Source organism: Aptenodytes patagonicus, chromosome 16 (genome assembly GCF_965638725.1).
Source record: "Aptenodytes patagonicus chromosome 16, bAptPat1.pri.cur, whole genome shotgun sequence".
NCBI classification, from domain to species: Eukaryota; Metazoa; Chordata; class Aves; order Sphenisciformes; family Spheniscidae; genus Aptenodytes; species Aptenodytes patagonicus.
In genome coordinates, this window is record NC_134964.1 from 13000472 (window position 1) to 13023417 (window position 22946).

A 22946-nucleotide genomic window follows, 5' to 3' on the forward strand; every position below is an offset into this window, starting at 1 on the left:
CCTGAGGAATGTGGTCCTTTGTAAGAGCTTGCATCAGAATTGGAGAAGACTTTGTGTCTGGGCCTTCAAATGGCTCAGCAGAAGGCAGTGCTGGGGAAGCAGTGTGTGCTTTGACAGAGGACTGAAGCTATGCTGAGCTGAAGCTGAGCAGCAGAAGGCTTGGTTGTATCAGCTTCTCCTAGGTGACATTGTTTGCTTTCTCTGGGTGAATGTTTTAAAAGGCATCTGTTGAAATGTCTTGCAAAATTCACACAACATATGTGCAGACTCATATGCAAATATGGAGCACATCCCTTTTACCACTTGAGCTTTGTTTAAAACTTTGCCATAAATTCACTTTTTTTGTCTTGGGTATCATCTGCTCTTGTCCTTGTACATGAAAGGTTCTGCGCCTTTGAAACAGAACTACACACTTTGAAACAGAAACTGTCTTCCATGAACTGGGGCAGAGCAAGACACTTCAAGAAGACTTCAGGTCTCATCTCCACAACACAAGTCTTCAGCTTTAGAGATCCTGAAACTGCTTCTGAGCCCTGTGCTTGCATAAAGTTTGCAAAGCACTGACAGTGAATTGAGGGTCTCCCTCAACTTAGAGTGACTTTCTTTCCTTCATAGATTACAAAGCAGTCGAGTGCATGCATAAAGCAGAGGAGTGAATCCATATGTCCACTGAGAGGCCAGCTGCAATTGCATCCCTAATGCACGGAGGGAACTGCAGCCCCCAGACATCCATGTGGGTGACATGCCAACCGCAGGCCATACATCCTTTTCAGGATACGGGATGTAGCAGGAAACACGTTCCTCTGGCAGTCCACCAGTGCAGGCAGTGCTCCTGGTTCCTCAGGTGCAGAGCTCTCTGCCACTCTGCTCCAGGGTGGCACCTTCTCAAGTTTTTATGAGCGAGCCTGGTCTAAATGGAGCAGGGGAGCTTTCCTGAGCCTGGCCCATGAGTCCACTGGTTCTCATGGAGATACAACAGGGTTTGGACTGGCCCAACAATTCTGGCTCATGAAGCAGAAGAAATGCACAGTTCTTGTTTGCTAGGTGTCCAAGAAGAGATTAGAGCTGCAAAGGAACAGTCTTTCTCCAGAGATGCCTGCTCCCTTCCTGAGCTTATCATGCCAACATTGTGCAGCCTAGTGAGTTTTTGGCAGTGCTGTGCCATGCTACCAGCCCTGCCAGTGGCTGGAGCAACACGGCACTCTGGTCAGAGCACTGTGAAACCACTGGTGCTCAGTAGATGAGGAAATGCTGCAGAATTGAGCTCTCTCCTGCTGAATTAATCAGAGAGAGACTGGCAGAATTTTAAGAAGTTGCATTGGCTGTAAAAAGGTGTGGTTGCTTTGAGGCTGTAGCAAAGAGAACTTAGAAACCAAGAGAAATGTCACTGCTGGATGATGTTCCCATCTCTGTTGTATGTGCTATGCACTTCATTTCCTCCATGTTCTTCTGCAAATAACTTTGCAAATTGCACCCAAAATGCATGATGTATCAGAAAGGCATAAAACGGCATGTGGCTGCAGGATGGTGGTGAGGAAAATGTGGACTAATACTGACTTTCAAAGGTAATCCCAGTAACCATGGACATTGTCCATTTCCCAGTGGTCATCTCCCATTGCCCAGAATGTAGAGCTGGACTGGAACGAGTGGGAATGCTGGGGAACAGAGCAGCATACAACCTCAGCTGCCTTGCAGGGAACGGGGAGACCTTTTTTTTTATGTCCTGTTAATTAATTATGTCCTGCAACTTCCACAGGAGCCAACAAGCACCACAAACAAAAAGGAGAGAGATCAGAGAAAAGCATGTTCAGATATATTGCAGGAGTAAAGAACTAAGAAACTTCGGCTGAACTCGTCCCAGAATATAAATTGCACAAGATATTTCTCCTTACTAGAGTCTCTCAGTTCTCTGATCTTGCCCTCAAACTACATTATGCAAAAGACATCTGAAATTATCTTTGGTCATTTCAGTTTATCCCTTATTTTGCTGAATGATGGGTAGTGGATTTCAAGGTGACTTCTCATTTGCCAAAATCATTATGGTCTGTTCCTGACTGACTGGGTGGAAAAAGCAGTAAGAAGATGTACTGATTCTGCACAAGCCCATCAGATAAATATGTGGCACTTAATTTCACACACCTCATGCAAGCAGTCAATTAATGTTCCTGCTTTGGCACTGAACACAAATTCCATACATATGACTGGGCTTATTTCAGCATGTCCAAACCTCCATGCAAAATGGAGATTAGATACAGGTTCGGGCTGAGAAATTTGCAGAGAGATGTTACCCCAGGGTCCTTGCCACACAAGCACAAATAGGAGCGGGGACGTAGTTTCAATGCTGATATAGTCTCTGTTTACTGGATAAAATCTAATCAATTGTTTCCAGTGCCCTGATGAATATGATGCACTTCCTAATCCTGCAGTCAGTCTATTAGACATGGATTGAAGTCATCAGCAAGAAAATAATGTTCTCAGAGAGATGACACATTAGCTATATGCTCAGCTGGGGCTATGTTCTTTTTGCCAGACAATAACCCTGTTCCAGGAGTGCAGAGACATACATAAGCAATAGGAAAGAAGAGTTTATTAACCAAGATGATTATTGCATTGTTGAGAGGAAATTTTCACCATTGCTAAATTCTGTAAGAAAGTGCCTCATAATTTCTCAGAACTGGGAACAAAACGATGCTCTGGCAGAGAGCTGGGCTGTTCCTATTCTGCGAGGTGGCTGACATTGGCTGTCAGTTGTTGAGCCCAGAGGACAGCATGCAGGTGCTTGCTGAAATGTGCCAAGCCCCTGTTCCCGACAGAGCAGTTTCCTTCCCCCTCACCTTGCTGTGCTGGCAGCGGTGGGGGCTCACACAAGATGGGTATCCCATGCTGGTGTCAGACTGGTGCTGAAGGAGAGGGGAAGCTGTTCCTCCACTCGCGGTCATACCCTGGACATACCTGGGAAAGAGTGCACTGTTGTGATTTGTTCTGTAGGAAACTTCATTGTGAGGAAGCAACAGAGTGCATGGAATCAGTGATGACAGGGGCAGGAAAGAACAAGTGTTGGGTTCGTGGACATGGTAGTTGTTATTCAAGTGCCTAAACATGGGTGACATCAGATCTCTGATAGGTCCCACATCACTCCTTTCAGCCCTTTGTGGGTGTCTTAGATACCCTGGCATACCCCAAATGGCTCAGGTGACTCTGAATTGAGCACTGGGAGTGTAACTCTGCTGAGAGGTCCAGAGGAGTGCTCTGACCACGCTGGCTTTGGGAAGTCATGAGCAGTTCATGCTGGAAGACAAGACTGTCTTAGCCTGTCTTTGACTGAGAAGCATGTGTGCAATGTGAAGGGTAGGTGACAGAAGGTTTAAAATATCTAGGGGAAGTCACAGTGGGAGAAAAGCCGTGGAGGCAGCTCTGCATCCCCACATGCAGACATGCGTGGGAACTGCTGGGTCCATTTCTAGGCAACAGAGAGCACCAAGGATGTAGTGAAATGTGAGCACTCAGAGAGGAGGAAGGTGTTCTGCTAACACAAACAGGACTCCACACAGGAGAAAGGCAGCAGGGAACGAGATGGTTTGACTCCTGCAAATTTTTTTTGCAGGAAACAGTTTAATTTGTGACTCTAGAAAAATGTCTTCTGAAATATCTGCGCTCTACTTGGGTGGATTTTGTTTTAAACTTTTGTGGGAGATGAGGGAAGTTAGCAAATTTTGGACACTGCACAAAGCCAACACATTTGTCAAGGTAAAATTCCCCTTGCTGCTCAATTACTTTTGGGCAGAAGCTGCACTTTAACCTCAACCAGTCCATGGTTCAGAGGAGGTAAGAGGGTCTTGAGGCACGTAAGTGCATATTGAGCACATGTTGCATTGCTCTTCATGAGCACACTTTAGAGGGGTGCACAACAGCAATGTGTCAACCCAGGACTTGAGCATTCTGCCTCTCCTCAGCTGTATCAGAGAACTTAGCCCTCTGATTTAATTTTCAGACCATACTTGAAGTGGCTACCTCCTTGGTCTTTTGACCCAGCTAATGCAATCCCGTCACTGGTGCGAGCTCAGCAGAGCTGAGACTCACAGAGCCCCCTGTAGTCTGTTCTAGCTTTGCTTCTAATAATTGAAGCTCCATCTCTGCCTACTTTAATATCTGAACACCTGGGAGTTATAAATACAATTCAACAGGTCCCTGTCCCTTGGCTGAGCTGATGAAAGTCCGTTTTCTATCCAGCTTGCAGCAAAGGACCATGATTTCAATACCAGACAATCTCAATATCAGGCTGCAGATTGTTTGGACTTGACTTTTAACATCCAGGCTCAGTGCTAATCCTTATTGACAGTTTCCTCAGCATTAGCATCCTGACAGCGGGCATTTTGACACTGGCTGGGGACTCCTCAGTGACCAACAAAATGAAAATAAGTAGAGAGGCATCCTCCACCCCTCAGGGATGGCACCTCCTTTCCTGCTTCAGGAACCTCTCCAAACCTTGCCTTGTCTTCTGTGTGCACCGAGATGTACACCCCACAGCTCTGCTTCACACTTCCCTGTGTGCAGGGGAAGCATGGCCATCTCTAGAGCCCATCAGAACCCCTGGGGCCATGGAACGGCTTTGCCCAGGAGCCTCCAGGTTCAGAGCATTAATCAGAAATCTGGCACTATGAGACAGCAATTTGATTATCAGCCCCAGTTAAAATAACCCCATAAACGCATTCCCATGGGTGTGAGGGTGGGAAAAGCACAGCTTGCTGGGGTAAAGGTAAGTGATGCTGCCTGAACTCATGCAGGCTGCAGTGGGGTCAGTCCACAGCACCATGACACAGCCCTCCATGGCAAGTGAGGGGTGACTCACAGTCCACCAGACCCTCTGTCCCATGGTGAGGAGGGCTGGTTTGTCCATGTGCTTTTGAGGAAGCAGTTTGCTTCTCTCCATAGTCACTGTGGACAAGGAAACAATGCCACAGGATCCATTTTTCACCGATCTGCCGGTGCCAGTTTGAATTATGTCCAACAGCCTGTCACTGAGGCTTGCTCAGATATAACTCTTCTCCCTGCCGGAGTTTGTGGTAATGGTTTGCCTCTCTCAACTTGTTTTGGTGTACACTGTGGACATGCCTTTCTCTGTTGTTTTTTTTTTTTCAGACAAGCCACGAATGAACAACATCCTTACTTCTGCCACCGAACCCTATGATCTGTCCTTCTCCCGGTCCTTCCAGAACCTCTCTCAGCTCCCACCATCCTATGAGTCTGCCGTCAAGACAAACCCAAGTAAATATTCTTCTCTGAAGAGACTAAGTAGGTGTCAGCTCATTTCATTTCCTTTGTATCTCATTGGCTTGTAAGCCGCAGTGGGCACAATGTTAAGGCAATAATCTTCTTCTCTCTGTCATTGTACTGCCCAAGTTGGCATCTCTGGTAATGATTCTTTTGGCTGTCACTTCCCATCAAGGAAGAGTACAGAGAAAGAGTCACTTCATTATTGTGAGAGCACATGTGGTTACTTGCTTACTGACCTCCTTGCTGTGCTGCCTCCCACTGCTTTGCCTTATATCTGCTCCTGATAGAGTCATCTGAGAATCCTTTTTCTTTCTGCTGGAGTCAAGATGAGCCAAGCTGGCTGCCTCAGATCAGCTGAGCTCACCTTGGCATGCCCAGGGCAGATATCTCACAATCTGTGGGGGTAGCTGGAACCAGATGACAAACTCAAGCCAACAGAAAGCTGCTGAAATGGTTGGGAGCACCTATTTCAGTAGTAGCACATCTGCCTGCCTTGAGCAGTGCTGCGATCTGCCATGTTTCATGGTGTATGTGTCCAGATCTGGTCCTGACCTATGCCGTACACTGATCCATGGTGCATCTCTGACATTTCAGCATGTTGCTCACTGCCCTGTTCACACTAGTTAGTATCTGTTCTTTCTTGCTGTTTTATGTATTGCATTGTTCTGCCAACTTTCCTGTAATGCTCCAGACCATCACCTTGACTGATGGCAAACTCTTCAGCTTTGGTGGGATTATGAAATAAGTGATACTTGTGCGGGCAAATGCTCTCTCCAGACTCAGACACTAGGTTTGTAGTATGTTTCCATGAACATTTTCTGGATGAGGCCATGTATTCACACTGCCTAATTTAGAGAAATAACTTAGGTGTTTATACTTGCAATAGCTTCATTGAAGGTTGAGGAGCAGATCCTACTTCCTTAGTCTATATAAAATCTGCATTCCCAATTTAGCCAGCTAAGTGAAACACAAAAAACTAAGTGGCAGGGAAGCCTTTGAATTGTCCATAACAAATCTCTGTGTGGAAGATTTTCCAGAAGAGAAAATGGAATGGAAATGTAGCACAGCATAAAAAATCTCAGCCCACTCCTTGGTGCTTCAGTGTGGGACTTATGTACATGTTTAACATTAAGGTAAATACATTTGATGTGTTTAAAAGCAAGTATGTGCTTAACTGTGTTGGAGAACAGAGATGAGGTATTTTGTGATTGGAGCCTACCATCTTCCCTGTTCAGTGTGCCATGCACATAACCGCTTCTGTCATGAGCTTTGTTCACTGGTAACATTTGGATCTCACACTCCCAACCACAAGGATTTTTTCCCTCGCTGCATCCCAGTGATGAACTGTCCATGTTCTTGAGCAGCTTTGATGATACTACCTGATATTAGAAAACCCGTGAAATGACGGCATTGCAATATCGCTGCTTTAAAATGTCCCCATTTTGAGGTTATGATTTGTTTTCATTTCTCAGCTGAAATAAAAATTTCTCAGCACAAAAAATATACCCCCTGGATAGTGCTGAAAACTGCTGTTTCATTTGTAATTGATTTGCAGTGCCTGGGATTACCTGGGGTACATACTTCTTATTCAGAGTCTGGGAGATCTCTGTCCTGGCATCATTGAAAACAGGTTAGAGAAGTGCTCACCAGGAACAGCAACAATGGCTGCTCCTGTCGTGATGCAGGGGATGGTCAAGACCTCTTCCAGCCTGTGGTTCATTTATTGCTTTATATATTGTGCATAGATGCTCAGTGAAATCTCCTTAAGCTCTATGTTAAAGTTATTGATATATCTCACTGAAACATTAAAAAACCACAAATGAATGCTAACTGAAACTCCCACCCCTTCCACAGCCAACATCTGGAAATGTATGTCAGATTTGAACACTATCCTCTACCTACTCCTACAATGCTTACCTGATTCACACTGAGTATAAATTCACTCACACCAAGCAATGCTATCTGTGCACTGAGCAATACCTTACTAAGCGGTGTCTTAGCAGTCTGAGCCATCAGGTGCAGAAAATTTTGCTCAGCAGCTGAAGAAAGGACAGGCTCCTACCTGTCCAACCCGCCCCTCAGTAGATCACAGGAGAAGGGAATAAGTATCGAACTCTAGCACTGCATTTCCTAGATACTTGTCTAAAATGACAAAAATAGGCTTGTGTTAAGTTGCCAAGCTTAAATGTCCTCAAGAATGTGCTGATTATAGTCAGTATTCCTCTCCTGAGCTTTTCCTGACCCTCTGGACAGTTAGCGTCCCTGTCCCCATTCAGAGGATACCTGGCAGTCAACCTGAATCTAAGAACATGAGAGTTAGTCTTTGGCCATTGACTAGAGTGGGGTTCATTCACCCTCTTAACTTTTCAGCAGCGTCAGCCCTGGAAGGGAATCCCTGCACACTGCAGTGGAAATACCAGCTATTTACCCATCAATGCCAGGTCTCGATATAGTTCAGTCATCTTTGCAAGGCACCAACCCATCCTCTTGCAAAGCACCTGACAAATGCCAAACCAACTGCCTCACACTATATTTTTGAGTAACTAAATAAGCAGTTTCAGCTCTAAAAGTGCTAAGCGCTCCATGCTCCCACTGGGCTTGCATATACTCAGCACCTCTAGAATCACTGAATCACTTTCTTATAGCTGGTCTTCTCCGGAGCCAAAGGGAAATAAGCACCCAGCTCCTAGACCTTCTGTTGTGGTTTAACCTGGCAGGCAGCTAAACACCACACAGCCATTCGCTCACTCCCCACCCCCTGCAGTGGGATGGGGGAGAGAATTGGGAAAAAAAAAGTAAAATTTGTGGGTTGAGATAAAGACAGTTTAATAGGACAGAAAAAGAAGGAATAATAATAATAATAATAATGATAAAAGAATATACAAAATAAGTGATGCACAATGCAATTGCTCATCACCCACTGACCGATGCCCAGCCAGTCCCCGAGCAGCGGTCACCCCTCCCCTGGCTAACTCCCCCCAGTTTATATACTGAGCATGACGTCCCATGCTATGGAATGTCCCTTTGGCCAGTTTGGCTGTGCCCCCTTCCCAACTTCTTGTGCACCTCCAGCCTTCTCAGTCGGTAGAGCATGGGAAGCTGAAAAGTCCTTGGCTAGTGTAAGCACTGCTCAGCAACAACTAAAACATCGGTGTGTTATCAACATTGTTCTGGTCCTAAATCCAAAACACAGCACTGTACCAGCTACTAGGAAATCAATTACTCTATCCCAGCCAAAACCAGGACACCTTCCCTTGTAAAATGCCAGCAATATCCCTTTCTTATGACATATGAAGGAGCTAAAAGCAACACAAAATCTGGAAAAAGTAATATCTAAATGCTGGGCTTTGCAAATGAATTATTGGGGGTTAATTTTCATATTTAAAATTACCTGTTTCTAATGAACTCCCTGCCATGGTTAAAAAAAATGAATGTTGTGAAGAGCTCATTAACAAACATTTCTATTCGAGTAAAACAAAAGGCATTAGATACTTTTTTAATCTGTGTTTCAGCTATTTGTCTGGGTTTCTTCAGGCTTGCCAGACAGCTAAAGGTCACTTATTTTCCCACAGTTAGCAGAGACAAATAGTGAAAGACAGTTTCTGCCCAAGAACATCTAAATTGAATAGTCAAGGCACATCCAGGAAGAAAGAAAATTTAGTATCTCCTTGCCAGAGATGAGGAGACAGAGCTCAACAAGGGTATGGTCAGATCCACCTCACCCTACTTTAGCCATCCAGCAATCAGGCATCTTGTCTGTTTGATGCAGACATCTCTATAATCAATGAAGAAGGACTGTCATCTCCATATTATGAGAAACCCTCTGAAGGTCCCAGTCTCTCATTGACATCTGGCAAGCTACCTAGCTCTTTGCTGGATAACAAGCCTAAGCTTTGATGCCTAGAGCTTAATGAAGTACATCCCACTTTAAGAGACTCCTCTGAGTGATTCGTGCAACAAGGAAGAGATGAGCTATACCTGCTGCCTGTACCTGTGCGTCCCTGGGGAATGTGCCCAGCTTGGGGAGGGGAGCTCCTCACCGCTGGATTTGCAAGGCAGGCACTCACCTCTGCTGGCATTTGACTGAGAAAGCAGCACCATGGCTTCTTCTCCTTCCAGAGCAAGGGCTTGAAGATGTCCAGGCCTTTTATGGAGCAGTAGGAAACATTTTGCTGGCTGCATAGAAGCCAGCCAGGACCAGGTCCCATGCAAGCAGTGAGCTTTTTGCTTCCATGGCTGTTTACCTCCCCAGCTCTTACACAGGGAAGAGAAAACAGGAAACCTGTCTGGGGTTGCTGTCTGTGAAGCCAAGTAGGAGGATCTCTGAGGGACAGGGTACCACCTCCGTGGGAAGCCCTATGCCAGCTTTGCCCTGGCAGCCCTGGCAGGCTGGCACGTGGGAAGAGCAGTGGTGGGTGGGTGTGGGAACACACGGCTGAGCGAGAGCAGCCGTATTAATTCTGTCCTGCCCAGCACTCCAGGGAATTGCTGTTTCCAGCTAAGTGAGAAAGGTCAGTCAGGAAGGAGGCTAATATTTTCAGGCATATTGAACCACTTGGTATTGGCTAAAGAATCATTGCAAATGACTAGGCAGCTTGAAAATGTTAAAGCCAATTAAAACAGGAGAGACAATCCCAAAGAGGAAATACACTGGAGCTGCAAAGAAAGAAAAGCAAAGAAATTACCTTTAAGAAAATCAAAGAAATTACTATGATAGCCTTACATACACACACACATTCACATATTTTAACCATGTTAACATACAACCATGGGAAGAAAAAATATCCTTGGCTTTTCCACACTCTTTTCCCAGAATGCCACGAATGTACCTCGTTTCTCTAATTACAGTGTCAGAGGAGCTGTGCTCTGCCTTTCTGCAATGGCATCTTAGACATGTTGAGGTGAGATGTGTGAGTAAGAGCAGTCATTTGGGGCTCTCCCTCCAAATGGGAAGGAATAAAAATCTGCCTGAAGGCAAATCAGCTTATTCTAAAGCCAAGTCAGATGAAGCACTCAAACACTCCTGAAGTTTGGTGAGACCAGCCCTGGTCGATGTTCCAGAAACTGCCAAAGGAGGAAAGAAAGGGAGGGGGTGGGAAACAAACAAAAAAAACAATGAAAAAACCCGCAGAAATTGTGCAGAAAATGTGATTTCCAGTAATTCCACTTCCATATGTTTGAAAAAAATTAGTGAGGCCCCAGAAGTATGAGGTCAGCTTAAAAAAAAGAGAAATGCCTGTCAATCAATAGACCAGTGATTTCTTTCTGTCTGCTAATCAATTATGGCCTTTTGGAATCCACTTAGGACACATTTTTGAATTTTTAAGCACATCCATGAGGGAGAAACCTATTTGATTGTAGTTTTATTTTGGCTAAAATTACAAATGTCAGTTTTCATATGAATGTCAATGGAAAGATAAGGGGTAGCAGTATCAGAGCTTCACTATCCCAGTGAACTTGCTGGTGCAATGAGGGTGAGATGAATGAGACTGGATGGTTTCAGGTCCTGGAGACATTTTGATTTTAGCAAACTATGCAACCAGATATCCACAGTTCCCACCCCCACACACTGGTGAAGCACCTGGTGCCTCCAATCTCAAAAGCCCGGAGCTGTATTCATTTCATTGCTTTCCCCGGGTGCAGAAACGCTGCAGTTACAGAGCTGTGCTGAGCTTCTCCCTCGGCACGAAGGCACGCATGTGGTACAGCACGCTCGGCCTCTAGTCAAGCTATGTTCTCCATGACTGGTTGAGCAACTCTTATGAACTGACACCACCTTTCCGAGGCAACAGCCTGTTAAATGTCTGTCTGGTGCCTGCTTAAACCAGCATGTTGTTCATGGGAAACTGCCATTTTGGCTTTGATTCCTTTGGGATGGAGGTGTGAAGTTTGTCTACACCTGAAAATGTTCCCGGAATAGTTGTGCCAACATCTAAAAGTGTATCTCAGCATCACAGGAGGAGACAGCCTGTACGAGCTTTGAAATTAAATCAGTTCCCTGAATGGTTTAGCCACTGCCAGCAAAAGGCCATGCAGACTTCTACACTGTTTACAGGGATGGAAGAGGGAAGGAAAGGATATTTTTAATGTTCCTAATTGGCAAAACTTTTAAAGTGTAGAGCATGCTGCATTTTTTATCCAAATTAACAAGGAACAACTTAAAACCACTTTTAATCAGCTGATTCTGCCACCTCACTAGCAGACTCGGACCACTGTAAACCTCACATAAGCTGGTTTAGCTCCTGCTGGCAATTAGCACAGCCAGGTGTGAGCATCCAAGCCCATCTCCATTTGGGATGTTCTCTGCTTTAATTACATCTATTTAGAGTCACTTGGGCAAATCCAGTGGAACTTCTCTCATCCAGAGCAGAGACCAAGTGCCAGAGTGTTAATTGCTTAGCTCCTATTCTGCACCCAGCCTCAAGCATCATTATCAAGCCTGTGCACACAAAGTGTGTGCAAGCCTATCTACGGCCACATTATAGAATAAAAATGTCTAAAATTACTCTTGCCATATGGAGTTTCCCTAGTCCTTCTCAGGCTTCCTAGAAGGTGATTTTAAAGACGCAATAGTTTGAGGCCAGAGGAGTCTGACATTTGCAATGAGATACTCTTCCAAGGAGATTTTGATTGCAGAAAAAGACTCATTCCTACAATATATACTCTGGAGAGCAAATCCCATCAGCAGCAAGCATGCCAGTAGAGGAGAGCTCTGGGCAATCCTCATGCCTTGGTGGTGTGTAGGTTATAAAGAAGAGGTTGGCAGCAACAGCAGTGCCAACAGGCCGTGCATTTCAGCACACGTGTTCTCAGCTTGTACTTTTGGATGCTGAGACAGGGGGATCAACCATCCTCCTCACAGATCCTCTGGATTATGTGGACTGTTTGTAGGACCATGAGGAGCAGCATACAGGGGGCACTGAAGAGAGCACTGAATGTGTGGGAGAGGATATGAGGAAATTAGTGAGTGACATCAACCAGCACAGGAGGCTTACAACACTCCAAGGTTTGGCTGAAGACCTTAAGGCACCAATGTGTAACTGTTGTCTTGTGAGCAAACTTCTGGGATGTTGTCAGCACCAATCACATATCATAAGGCATTGACATTTCCTCTGAAAGCACTTTGCCTCATGGGACAGCCAGCCACTTGTCTTCATTTTTCAGCCAATGTGGTGCATAAAACCTATAGTTTTATGGCTATGTCAGAGGAAATAGGAAATGTCCACACCATATTTACTACTAGGTCTGTTGATTGCCTACAGACACTCTAAGCATCGGAAGTGGGACCATCTACCTCACCCGCCTCATGATTGCCCAGACTGTCCTGCAGCAGAGCTTTGCTCTTTTTATCACTCAAACATCCTTCTGAGGATGCATGTGAAATTTTCCTCTTCCACCATCTGATAATTTCCCACCTTACATCACCTACTACTGAATGAAATACTGGAGCTGAGAAAATCAACGGTGTTCCTCTTTATTACCATTATCATATAGTTTTATCATACTTGTCTTACAAGCAAAAGGCTTTCCAAAGGAATTTTATGATAGGTCCCAGAAGCTGGCCAGTATATATAGGAGATGATGTCTTTGCCCATCGACACTTGGCGCAAGGCTGGTAGGGAAAGTAGTTACTGGGTCATGTGTGTGTGTTCCCAGCTCTGTAGTCTCTATGCCAGGCTGCTCCCATAAGGTTACTTTGCAAGAGACCTTGTTTCCTCTGTAAGGTGGAGAAATATGCTTTACTTTTGCATGAGGAATCACCATCCTGCACACCAGTGGGTGTTGTGCTGTCTTCTCCAAGGAGAGGATGGCTGCCTGCCAGGTGTCTGGGATGAGTCTCACTCTGGGGTCTTCTGCAGTCACTGATGAGCCGGAAAGGATGAGAGATGAATCATAGAATCATAGAATCATAGAATAGTTTGGGTTGGAAGGGACCTCTAAAGGTCATCTAGTCCAATCCCCCTGCTGTGGGCAGGGACATCTTTGACTAGATGAGGTTGCTCAGAGCACCACCCAATCTGACCTGGAATGTTTCCAGGGATGGGGCATCCACCACCTCTCTGGGCAACCTGTGCCAGTGTTTCACCACCCTCAGCGTAAAAAATTTCTTCCTTAGATCTAGTCTAAATCTACCCCCCTTTAGTTTAAAGCCATCCCCCTTGTCTTGTCGCAACAGGCCCTGCTAAAACGTTTGCTGCCATCTTTTTTATAAGCCCCCTTTAAGTACTGATAGGCTGCAATAAGGTCTCCCCGAAGCCTTCTTTTCTCCAGGCTGAACAACCCCAACTCTCTCAGCCTTTCTTCATAGCAGAGGTGTTCCATCCCCCTCATCATTTTCGTGGCCCTCTTCTGGACCCGCTCCAACAGGTCCATGTCTTTCTTATGCTGAGGGCTCCAGAGCTGGACGCAGTGCTGCAGGTGGGGTCTCACCAGAGCAGAGTAGAGGGGCAGAATCACCTCCCTTGACCTGCTGGCCACGCTGCTTTGGATGCAGCCCAGGATACGATTGGCCTTCTGGGCTGCGAGCGCACATTGCCGGCTCCTGTCCAGCTTTTCATCCACCAGTACCCCCAAGTCCTTCTCGGCAGGGCTGCTCTCAATCCCTTCATCCCCCAGCCTGTGTTGATACCAGGGGTTGCCCCGACCCAGGTGCAGGACCTTGCACTTGGCCTTGTTAAACCTCATGAGGTTCACACAGGCCCACTTCTCCAGCTTGTCCAGGTCCCTCTGGATGGCGTCCCGTCCCTCTGGTGTGTCAACAGCACCACTCAGCTTGGTGTCATCTGCAAACTTGCTGAGGGTGCACTTGATCCCACTGTCTATGGCATTGATGAAGATATTAAACAGTACTAGTCCCAATACAGACCCCTGCGGGACACCACTTGTCACCAATCTCCATCTGGACATTGAGCTGTTGACCACTACCCTCTGGATGTGACCATCTAACCAATTCCTCATCCACCGGACAGGCCACCCATCAAATCCATACCTCTCCAGTTTAGAGAGAAGGATGTTGTGGGGGACCGTGTCAAAGGCCTTACAGAGGTCCAGATAGATGACATCTGTAGCCCTTCCCTTGTCCACTGATGTAGTCACTCCATCACAGAAGGCCACCAGGTTAGTCAGGCAGGACTTGCCCTTGGTGAAGCCATGCTGGCTGTCTCAAATCACTGCCCTGTCCTCCATGGGCCTTAGCATAGCTTCCAGGAGGATCTGCTCCATGATCTTGCCAGGCACAGAGGTGAGACTGACTGGCCTGTAGTTCCCTGGGTCTTCCTTTTTTCCCTTTTCAAAAATGGGGGTTATGTTTCCCCTTTTCCAGTCAGTGGGAACTTCATCAGACTGCCACGACTTCTCAAATGCAAGGGATAGTGGCTTAGCAACTTCATCCGCTGGTTCCTTCAGGACCCATGGATGGATCTCATCAGGTCCCATGGACTTGTGCACCTTCAGGTGCCTTAGATGGTCTTGAACCTGATGTTCTCCCACAGTGGGCGGCTCTTCATTCTCCCAGTCCCTGCCTTTGCCTTCTGCAGCTTGGGCGGTGAGACTCGAGCACTTGCTGGTGAAGACCAAGGCAAAAAAGTCATTGAGTACCTCCACCTTCTCTGTGTCCCAGGTAACCAGGTCTCCCATTTTGTTCCAGAAAGGAAAATTCCATTTTCCTTCGTCTTCCTTTTATCCCTGATGTACCTATAGAAACTTTTCTTGTTGCCCTTGATGTTTCTGGCCAGATTTAATTCTATCAGGGCTTTAGCTTTCCTAACCTGATCCCTGGCTGCTCAGGCAATTTCTCTGTATTCCTCCCAGGCTACCTGTCCTTGCTTCCACCCTCTGTAGGCTTCCTTTTTGTGTTTGAGTTCATCCAGGAGCTCCTTGTTCATCCATGCAGGCCTCCTGGCGTTTTTGCCTGACTTCCTCTTTCTTGGGATGCATCGCTCCTGAGCTTGGAGGAGGTGATCCTTGAATATCACCCAGCTTTCTTGGGCCCCTCTTCCCTCCATGGCACTCTACCAAACAGATCCCTGAAGAGGCCAAAGTCTGCTCTCCTGAAGTCCAGGGTAGTGAGCGTGCTGTGTGCCCTCCTCAATGCCCTGAGGATCTTGAACTCCACCATTTCGTGGTCACTGCAGCCCAGGCTGCCCTTGAGCTTCACATTCCCCACCAGCCCCTCCTTGTTGGTGAGAAAAAGGTCTAGCATAGCACCTCTCCTCGTTGGCTCCTCTACCACTTGGAGAAGGCATTTATCATAGACGCATTCCAGGAACCTCTTGGATTGCTTATGCCCTACCATGTTGTCCCTCCCACAGATGTCGGGGTGGCTGAAGTCCCCCATGAGGACCAGGGCTTTTAGACACATCAAGAAAACATCTCAGACAAAGAAATGAGGAGGAAGACTCATACAGATGATCAGTGTTGATCATTAAACATGCCTCTGTTCCCTGATCCATGAAGGCCAGCGTTGTGCTCTTTCACTTATGACAGTATACTTCTGGTAAGGGACTGATGTTTTGTGCTTTACACCTCTGCAGCCACAGGTACATCACGACAATTCACAGGCTGCACTGGGCTTGAAGCCCAAGGGCTGCTAATCCTCCTTCCAGGTAAGTAATCCCAGTACCCCAGTTTAAGGCATATGAACATCAAAGAGGCTTACCAGAAACTTTTTGTGTTTATGTTGTTTTTTGTTTTTTTTTTTTTTTTTAATCTGAAATAATTGTGGTGTTGCTTCTTCAAATTACAAGTTGGCTGAATCAGATAATTCCAGCTGCTGTAGGATTAAAGTGATATATCAGGGTACATCTGCAGCAGCCAACATCCTCTCTGAGTCTAAGGCACTTGTCTGAAAGCCAAAAAGAGGAAGGTGGGTATGTCTATGTGTGCTGAGTTCCTGTGCAACCAAGAGATCATTTAAGACACAGAAGCAGCAAACTGAGAAAGAAATGTTCCATGGGATAAATTCTACGATAGCAACCAAGGCGTTTGAAAAAATGGAAAATGAAACCTTAGGCAGATGATTCAGTGTCTCAGAGAGAGCATCCCATGCCGACCAAACCTGCTTTGTGATCACATTTACAAATATTCAAAAATAGTAATTAAAAATGTGATGAGGGCACTCACGGATTCCAGAGCACATCCACATCTGAGGCCAGAAATGAGGTATGGGTTTCCTCAAATGGGGAACTTGCCTGCCTCAGCTCACCTTCCCTGTGCTTTCTTTGTAAGTGTATTGTGAAGGTGACATTTGATAATTTCTCCATAACTTGCTGTTCGTGTAAATCATGCGATACCACAGTCTGGACTCGACAGCATATGTAGTCTGTTGTGTCATGGTGCGAGTAGGTGTGATGCATTTGCATAGGGACTTATACCCATCTGCATGCAATTATAACTCTCTCTGTCTGCCATAAGCCCATGGTGACACAACCCACACAGGGCTGGCATCTCTCTGACAGGCAGCACCCTGACGTGAATGTCCATGCCCAGGTCCAGCTGCTGGTAGATGGTCCCTCGGGTCTCACTAGGAGGCTGCTCCAAGGCTGTGTGCTGTACACAGCCCCTCTTCACCCCATGGAACAATGCTCTGACATTTCTAACTGTTCCCTTTCCTTTCCCACAGCTGACAAAGAGGCTGATGAATACTACATGAGGAGGAGACACCTGCCCGACCTGGCAGCCCGAGGCACGCTCCCTATCAACGTCATCAAAATGTCTCAACAGACCAACCACAGGGACAGGCCTCGCCGTCCCATCAGGGCCATGTCCCAGGACAGAGTGCTGTCTCCTGAGAGGATCATGCCTGAGGAGTTTAGCATGTCCTATGAACGGATCCTCTCAGATGAGCAGCTTCTGTCCGCAGAGCGCCTCCACTCCCAAGACCCCCTGCTCTCCCCGGAGCGGTCGGGGTACCCCGAGCAGTCTATGTCACGGGCATTGTCACACACAGATGTCTTTGTATCAACACCCGTCTTGGATCGCTACAGGATGACAAAAATGCACTCCCATCCTAGTGCCTCAAATAACTTGTACAATACCTTAGGTATGAACCCAACCTCTGCCAAGCGCCAAGCGTTTGCCTCCCGACGGCACAACACAGTAGAACAACTGCATTATATTCCAGGACACCACCATCACTACCGCACAGCGAGCAAAACAGAGGTGACTGTTTGATATGACCTCGTGCATTGTAGATACTCATTAAGGACTGGGGTGGCCACAGCACCCCGTACTGCAGTGGCCTTATAGGCCAAGATAACCTCTAATAACTCAGTGTCTGAAAAGACTTCTCTGACAGTCCCATCCACGTTGTTGTTTTTAAAGCCACCCCTTCGTTGGTGATATAAGAAGAACCCAAGCAAGCAAACAGACAATAGTGAGGGATAATAGAGGAAATTTCCTGACGTGCATCAGTTTCTGTCAAAGAAAGCCATAGTAGTAGATGGCTCCTTCAGAGGGCTCACCTGCATCATTTCATTGTTTTTATGAATTTAGGACCTTTCAGTTGCTACAAGTAGAAGCAGTCTCATGCAGCCCAAGACAGGGAGGAGGAAAGGCAGCACTCCATCCTGGTGGGAAGGGGTCCTGTTCTCGGTCATCATGCCAGCCTCATGTTTGGCCTTTTGGCAAGTAGGTAAGCTTCGGGCTGCTGGGGATCACCTCCAGACCACTCAAAATCAGCCAGCACCCATACATCTGTTCTTCCTCACCCTTGGAGCGAATTCAAGGGCAGACTTTCCTAGGGGACTGGCAGATCTAGGAACAAGAATAGCCTGGCTGAGAAATAAAGTTTTAGTTTATATTGAATATACTCATAAGATAAAAATATACTAGTGCCTACAAATTGCCTGCTCTCTCAGTGTAGGAAGTAGTGGGGTTGATGTGTTCAATAAGCACAAATATGCTGAAATGCTTGTTAGACCCTTTTCTCCACTCATTCTAGTATCTTGGTGTCTCCAACATGTAAATAGGAAGGAGGAATAGGGTTTCTCTTCCTCCAGCTTCTTGCCACTGCTGAACCTAAAGCATCAGAATTCATTCACCTTCGCAGTGCTGACCTGTGCTGGGGGAAGTCCTGATTCCACTGAGACCCCTGCAAGGCAAGGCTAGCATGATGTAGCACATTTCACTGAGCCTGGATTTCTCCCCAGACTTTTATTTTCCTGACAGCATTTTCCACTGGCCCGGTTCCCCTGTTTCTGAACATATTTTCTCCTCTCAGTTACAACCTAGAGCTCCATATGTAGCAATCTTTTTCTAGCCCTCAGCAGAAGTACAAAGCTGAGGGTGTCTGTCTACCGAAAAACAGGTCGGTAATTTTCCGTGAGTTTCTCTCCATGGAATGGCCCCTCAAGAAAACCTTCCAAATTCCAGTTCCACTGAGTACCAATCCTAACCATGAAGACAATTACATTTCATGCATATAAATTATATATCCAGCATAATTATAATAAACGGGCATGTTGTATATCTGATATAATGCTAATTAGATACTGTATATTTGTAAAATCTTTAAAATGTAGACTCGTAGGTCCAGAACTTGTGAGTGTTTTATCTTTGGCTTTCTAGCCAGATTGGGCTTTGCTTTGTTTTTTGTTGGGTTTGGTTTTGGTTTGGTTTGGTTTTCCTTACATTTGTGTTTCTATCAAATTCTGTAGAACTAACTCGCACCAAAACATACTTCTGTGGCCAGGAAAGGGTCTCAGAGGTTTTGAAGGCCAGCCAGACCCAGTGCTGTAACTGTTAGTGCTGGACACTCTCCAGCACTCACCGTCCATGGTGTGCACTCAAAGCCCCACCACATGCACACACCCATGCTGCCAATCCGAATGGCAGACATGCTCCCTCCTCCGGGTGAAATGACGACTGACTTCAGGCTGTAAGCACATTCCTATACAGTACTTCTCTCTTCATGTCCTACATTCCTGCAGTGAGTCTTTTCCTACATAGCTCTTCACTAAACTTTATTTAAATTAGCTTTGCCCTTCTCCCTCCCCTCAAATACCTCCCACCTCCTGGCCTTAATGACGTTTCCAGCTCAATACGTTGGTCCTGTAGCATACAATGATTGTAGGTTGTTGTGAGCCTGAGTCTTGTGTGGAGGCTTATGGTGCAGCACCAGGTTTTTGTGGTGCAGGTTAGGCAGGAGGAACATGCTGTCTTCCCCCAGTGGGATTTAGAAGTAGGCCTCAGTAAGGTGGCCATGTGGCCTTTCTCTTTCCTAGACTGTCCTGGGGCTGCTGGTCCTAGTTCATGAGCTTTCTCCTGCCCTGCCTGATGGAGAGCGTGTTCAGAAAGGAGTCCATCTGTGAGAAGTACTGGGGCTTTGTTTGATGGAAACTGAACTGGGAAGGAATAAAAATGAGTCTCCATGGTTCAGATGGTGATTACCATGCAGCCTTGGGCAAAATAATTCTGGGCAACAACCAGAATTGTCTATGGATCAGGGTGGCAGCTCATGGCATGGGAGGGATGAGAGAGAAAAGGCTCACACCTCATCTCCTGACCCCTTCCCTTGATGGACACTTCTCTCCCCTGACTACCTCCAAGTTCCTCAGCTCAGTCACTGGATATTTCCTCACAGAAGGCAATCTCTGTGAAAATATTGCCCTTGCTGACCTTCCCACATGTGGTGGTTTAACCCCAGTTGGCAACTAAGCACCACACAGCCGCTTGCTCATCCTCCCCACCACTGCGGTGGGATGGGGGAGAGAATCGGAAAAGAAAAGTAAAACCCATGGGTTGAGATAAAGACAGTTTAATAGGACAGCAAAAGAAGATAAGAATAATAATAATGATGATAATGATAAAAGAATATACAAAACAAGTGATGCACAATGCAATTGCTCACCACTCTCTGACTGATGCCCAGCCAGTCCCCGAGCAGCAATCGCTGCCCCCCAGCCAACTCCCCCCAGCTTATGTACTGAGCATGATGTCATACGGTATGGAATGTCCCTTTGGCCAGTTTGGGTCAGCTGTCCTGGCTGTGCCCCCTCCCAGCTTCTTCTGCACCTAGTAAAGCACGGGAAGCTGAAAAGTCCTTGGCTAGTGTAAGCACTGCTTAGCAACAACTAAAACATCGGTGTGTTATCAACATTATTCTCATGCTAAATCCAAAACACAGCACTGTGCCAGCTACTGGGAAGAAAATTAACTCTATCCCAGCTGAAACCAGGACACCACAGACTGAAGCTTGTGACTTTTGTGAAGAGGAAAGAAATGCACATGGCTGACGGGGAGGCAGTCCCTGCTGAGGTTCTGGGGCTCTTCCGTTCTCTCATGGCCCAAGCAAAGCTAGGATCTTCCCCTCTGCAAGCAGGGAGATGTGAACACTGTGGGAGAGGAGAGTCCACCCTAGAGTCTCCAGGAGTTGAGGTGGCAGAGCCGGAGGAGCAGAGGTGACTATGTGAGGCCGCGGGTAGGTGAACTCTCCTCTTTTTCCATTTCCATAGCTATGTCTCAAGCTCTAGTCTTCATCTAAATGTTCCATTTGTGAACTAAGAAGCTGCTGGACCAGATGCAAATATGGAAATTTTTCACTCAAGTAGCCCATGCAGATGCTGTGCTGTGCTCCAGACCATTTGACCACAGAGCATTCTCTTATTCTGACTGACAAATATCACAGGCCCTCTGCTAACTTGTCCTACCTGGGCAATAATCCTCCAAGAAATCTTAGCCCCATTTCCTCGTCTTTTCCATGCACTCAACAGTTTCAAGCAGATGTGTCCCACAAGAACCATCAAAAAGCCTTTCTAGGCCAAATCTCTTCAGGGACTTTGACACCACCACAGAAAATTTTCAGTAAATTTCTTTGGGAAGGCACCATGCCCTGGATGACCAAAATTTTTTCCTGGGCACCATGTGTTCCCGTGTCTTGCTTTATGTGCTGGAATGGGCTGGTAGCTAGAGCAGTGGCATTTCAGCACGCACAGGTGTTCTTACATCATTTTTTTCCTCATTCCTCATTCTGAGAGTTTGTCACTAAAAGGACACTTGATCCAGGACTGGGTGTCATGTTCCACAGCCTGGTCCCCAGCACTTCGGTTCCCCGTGGTCAACATGTGATGATAATGGTAACACTTTCCTGTTCCACAGAGGCATTATGAGGGTTCATACCATAATGTCTATGAAGTGCTCTGAGACCCTCTCACAACAGACACTGTAGAACAGCAAAGCATTTTTACTAATATTGTTTGTCACCATTGTCATGCCACATCATGTCTGACGTGTTGCAATCCAGTGTCTGTCCAGAATGAGAGTGCTGGAGTCGGGGGAGGCAGTTCCACAGATTTCCCATTGCTCTCCTTCTGGTCAGGGTCCCTAGCAGGCAGCAGCTCCAAGGCGTGCTTACCTGCACTTTGACGATTCTGCTTTCTTCTTCTCATGTCTGAGTCACCATAACATTCTGCACTCAGGAGAAAAGCAGGAAGCAGTCACATTCCTCTGTACAGTAAAATATAATCTGCCTTGATTAATCTAATATACTCTGAAGAACTGATCTGTCTTTTTCTCCAACCCACAGGTGGAAACACACCTGTGGAGCATCCAGTTCCCAGAGTGCCTGTGCAGGGTCTGAGGGAGGGTGATGTAGAGAAGTTTATATTATTTCCTACAAACTGATAATTATTTGCATTCCCCAAGCAGTAACACATAACAGTGAGCTGCACTGGATTTTATACAACTCTCATTAATACAGATACATGTATGTATATGTATATACAACAAACACATATATATATACATACATACTGTAAAATGCAATCATTAAGTTCTGACTGACCCTGTACTAATCTAAGCTTCCAAACTATATTGAATCATTCTTTGAAATGTGGAAAACTATTTTTAAGGAACCACAGAGATCACCACATGGAACGGAAATTTTGTCATAAAAGTCTTCTAATGCCAGTGAATCATGTTTTAAGGAAAAACAAAATATTTTTCAATGTTTTAATGTTCCTTTTATAAATGATCTGTTATGTGGGGATGGGTGGGTGGGAAGAAACAGGGACAGTTACCCGGGAGTAAGCCCTCCTTTCCTGGCCTAGATTTAATTTCTGTCTACTGTTCTGCTAGCCTGGCTGGCTGCAAAGCTGGTCCCATGAACCTGGGCTTCCCGCATGCATATTTCTGTTCTTGTGTCTATCAGAAACATTCCCACCAGGAACCTGCAAGAGCCTGGCATCAAGTTTTTGTAAGAGACGGGTAGTTCCTGGTAGCTGGGAAGATGTCTTCATCTTCTTCCACCACAACAAACAAAATCATCATGAAACAGGGTAACTTTAATTGTATTTGAAGTAAGTGTTCTTCAGTTCATGTGATGGAGAAATAGCTTGCCTTAGTTTTGTTTCAGATTTAGTGTTTAATCTGGAAGGAGGGACTCTGCTGAAATATATTTAACACAACAGATTTCATGTTCAAGTATATTTCAGACGAGTGGAAAGTTAGTAGGGGAAATATGTGAGAAAGGGGCTTAAATATTTTCATATAAAAGTGTTGTTAGCAATAAGCCTGTGTTGGGGCTGTTTCTTAGAGAACAGCCACTTCTGTGTTGTATGTCCGTAAGTGGATGGTAGAAGGTATCGTTCCCAGCCGCTCTTAGCTGGTTCATGGCTGTCAAGAATGTGCCCTCACCGAGTCCAAAACCCAGCTGGGAAAACCAACCTACGCTTCAC

At 46.1% G+C, this 22946-nt stretch overlaps 1 protein-coding gene across 1 annotated transcript in view; it reads left to right on the forward strand.

The window, feature by feature from the left end:
- The window catches only part of SHISA6 (shisa family member 6), a 269442-nt gene extending 249392 nt beyond the window's left edge, over window positions 1-20050 (forward strand). The window contains exons 5-6 of the mRNA XM_076353805.1: window positions 5140-5292; window positions 16895-20050. Coding sequence (XP_076209920.1) covers window positions 5140-5292; window positions 16895-17445 — 704 coding nt within the window. The 3' untranslated portion in view covers window positions 17446-20050. The remainder of the gene's footprint in view (window positions 1-5139; window positions 5293-16894) is intronic.
- Window positions 20051-22946: the final 2896 nt, after the last annotated feature.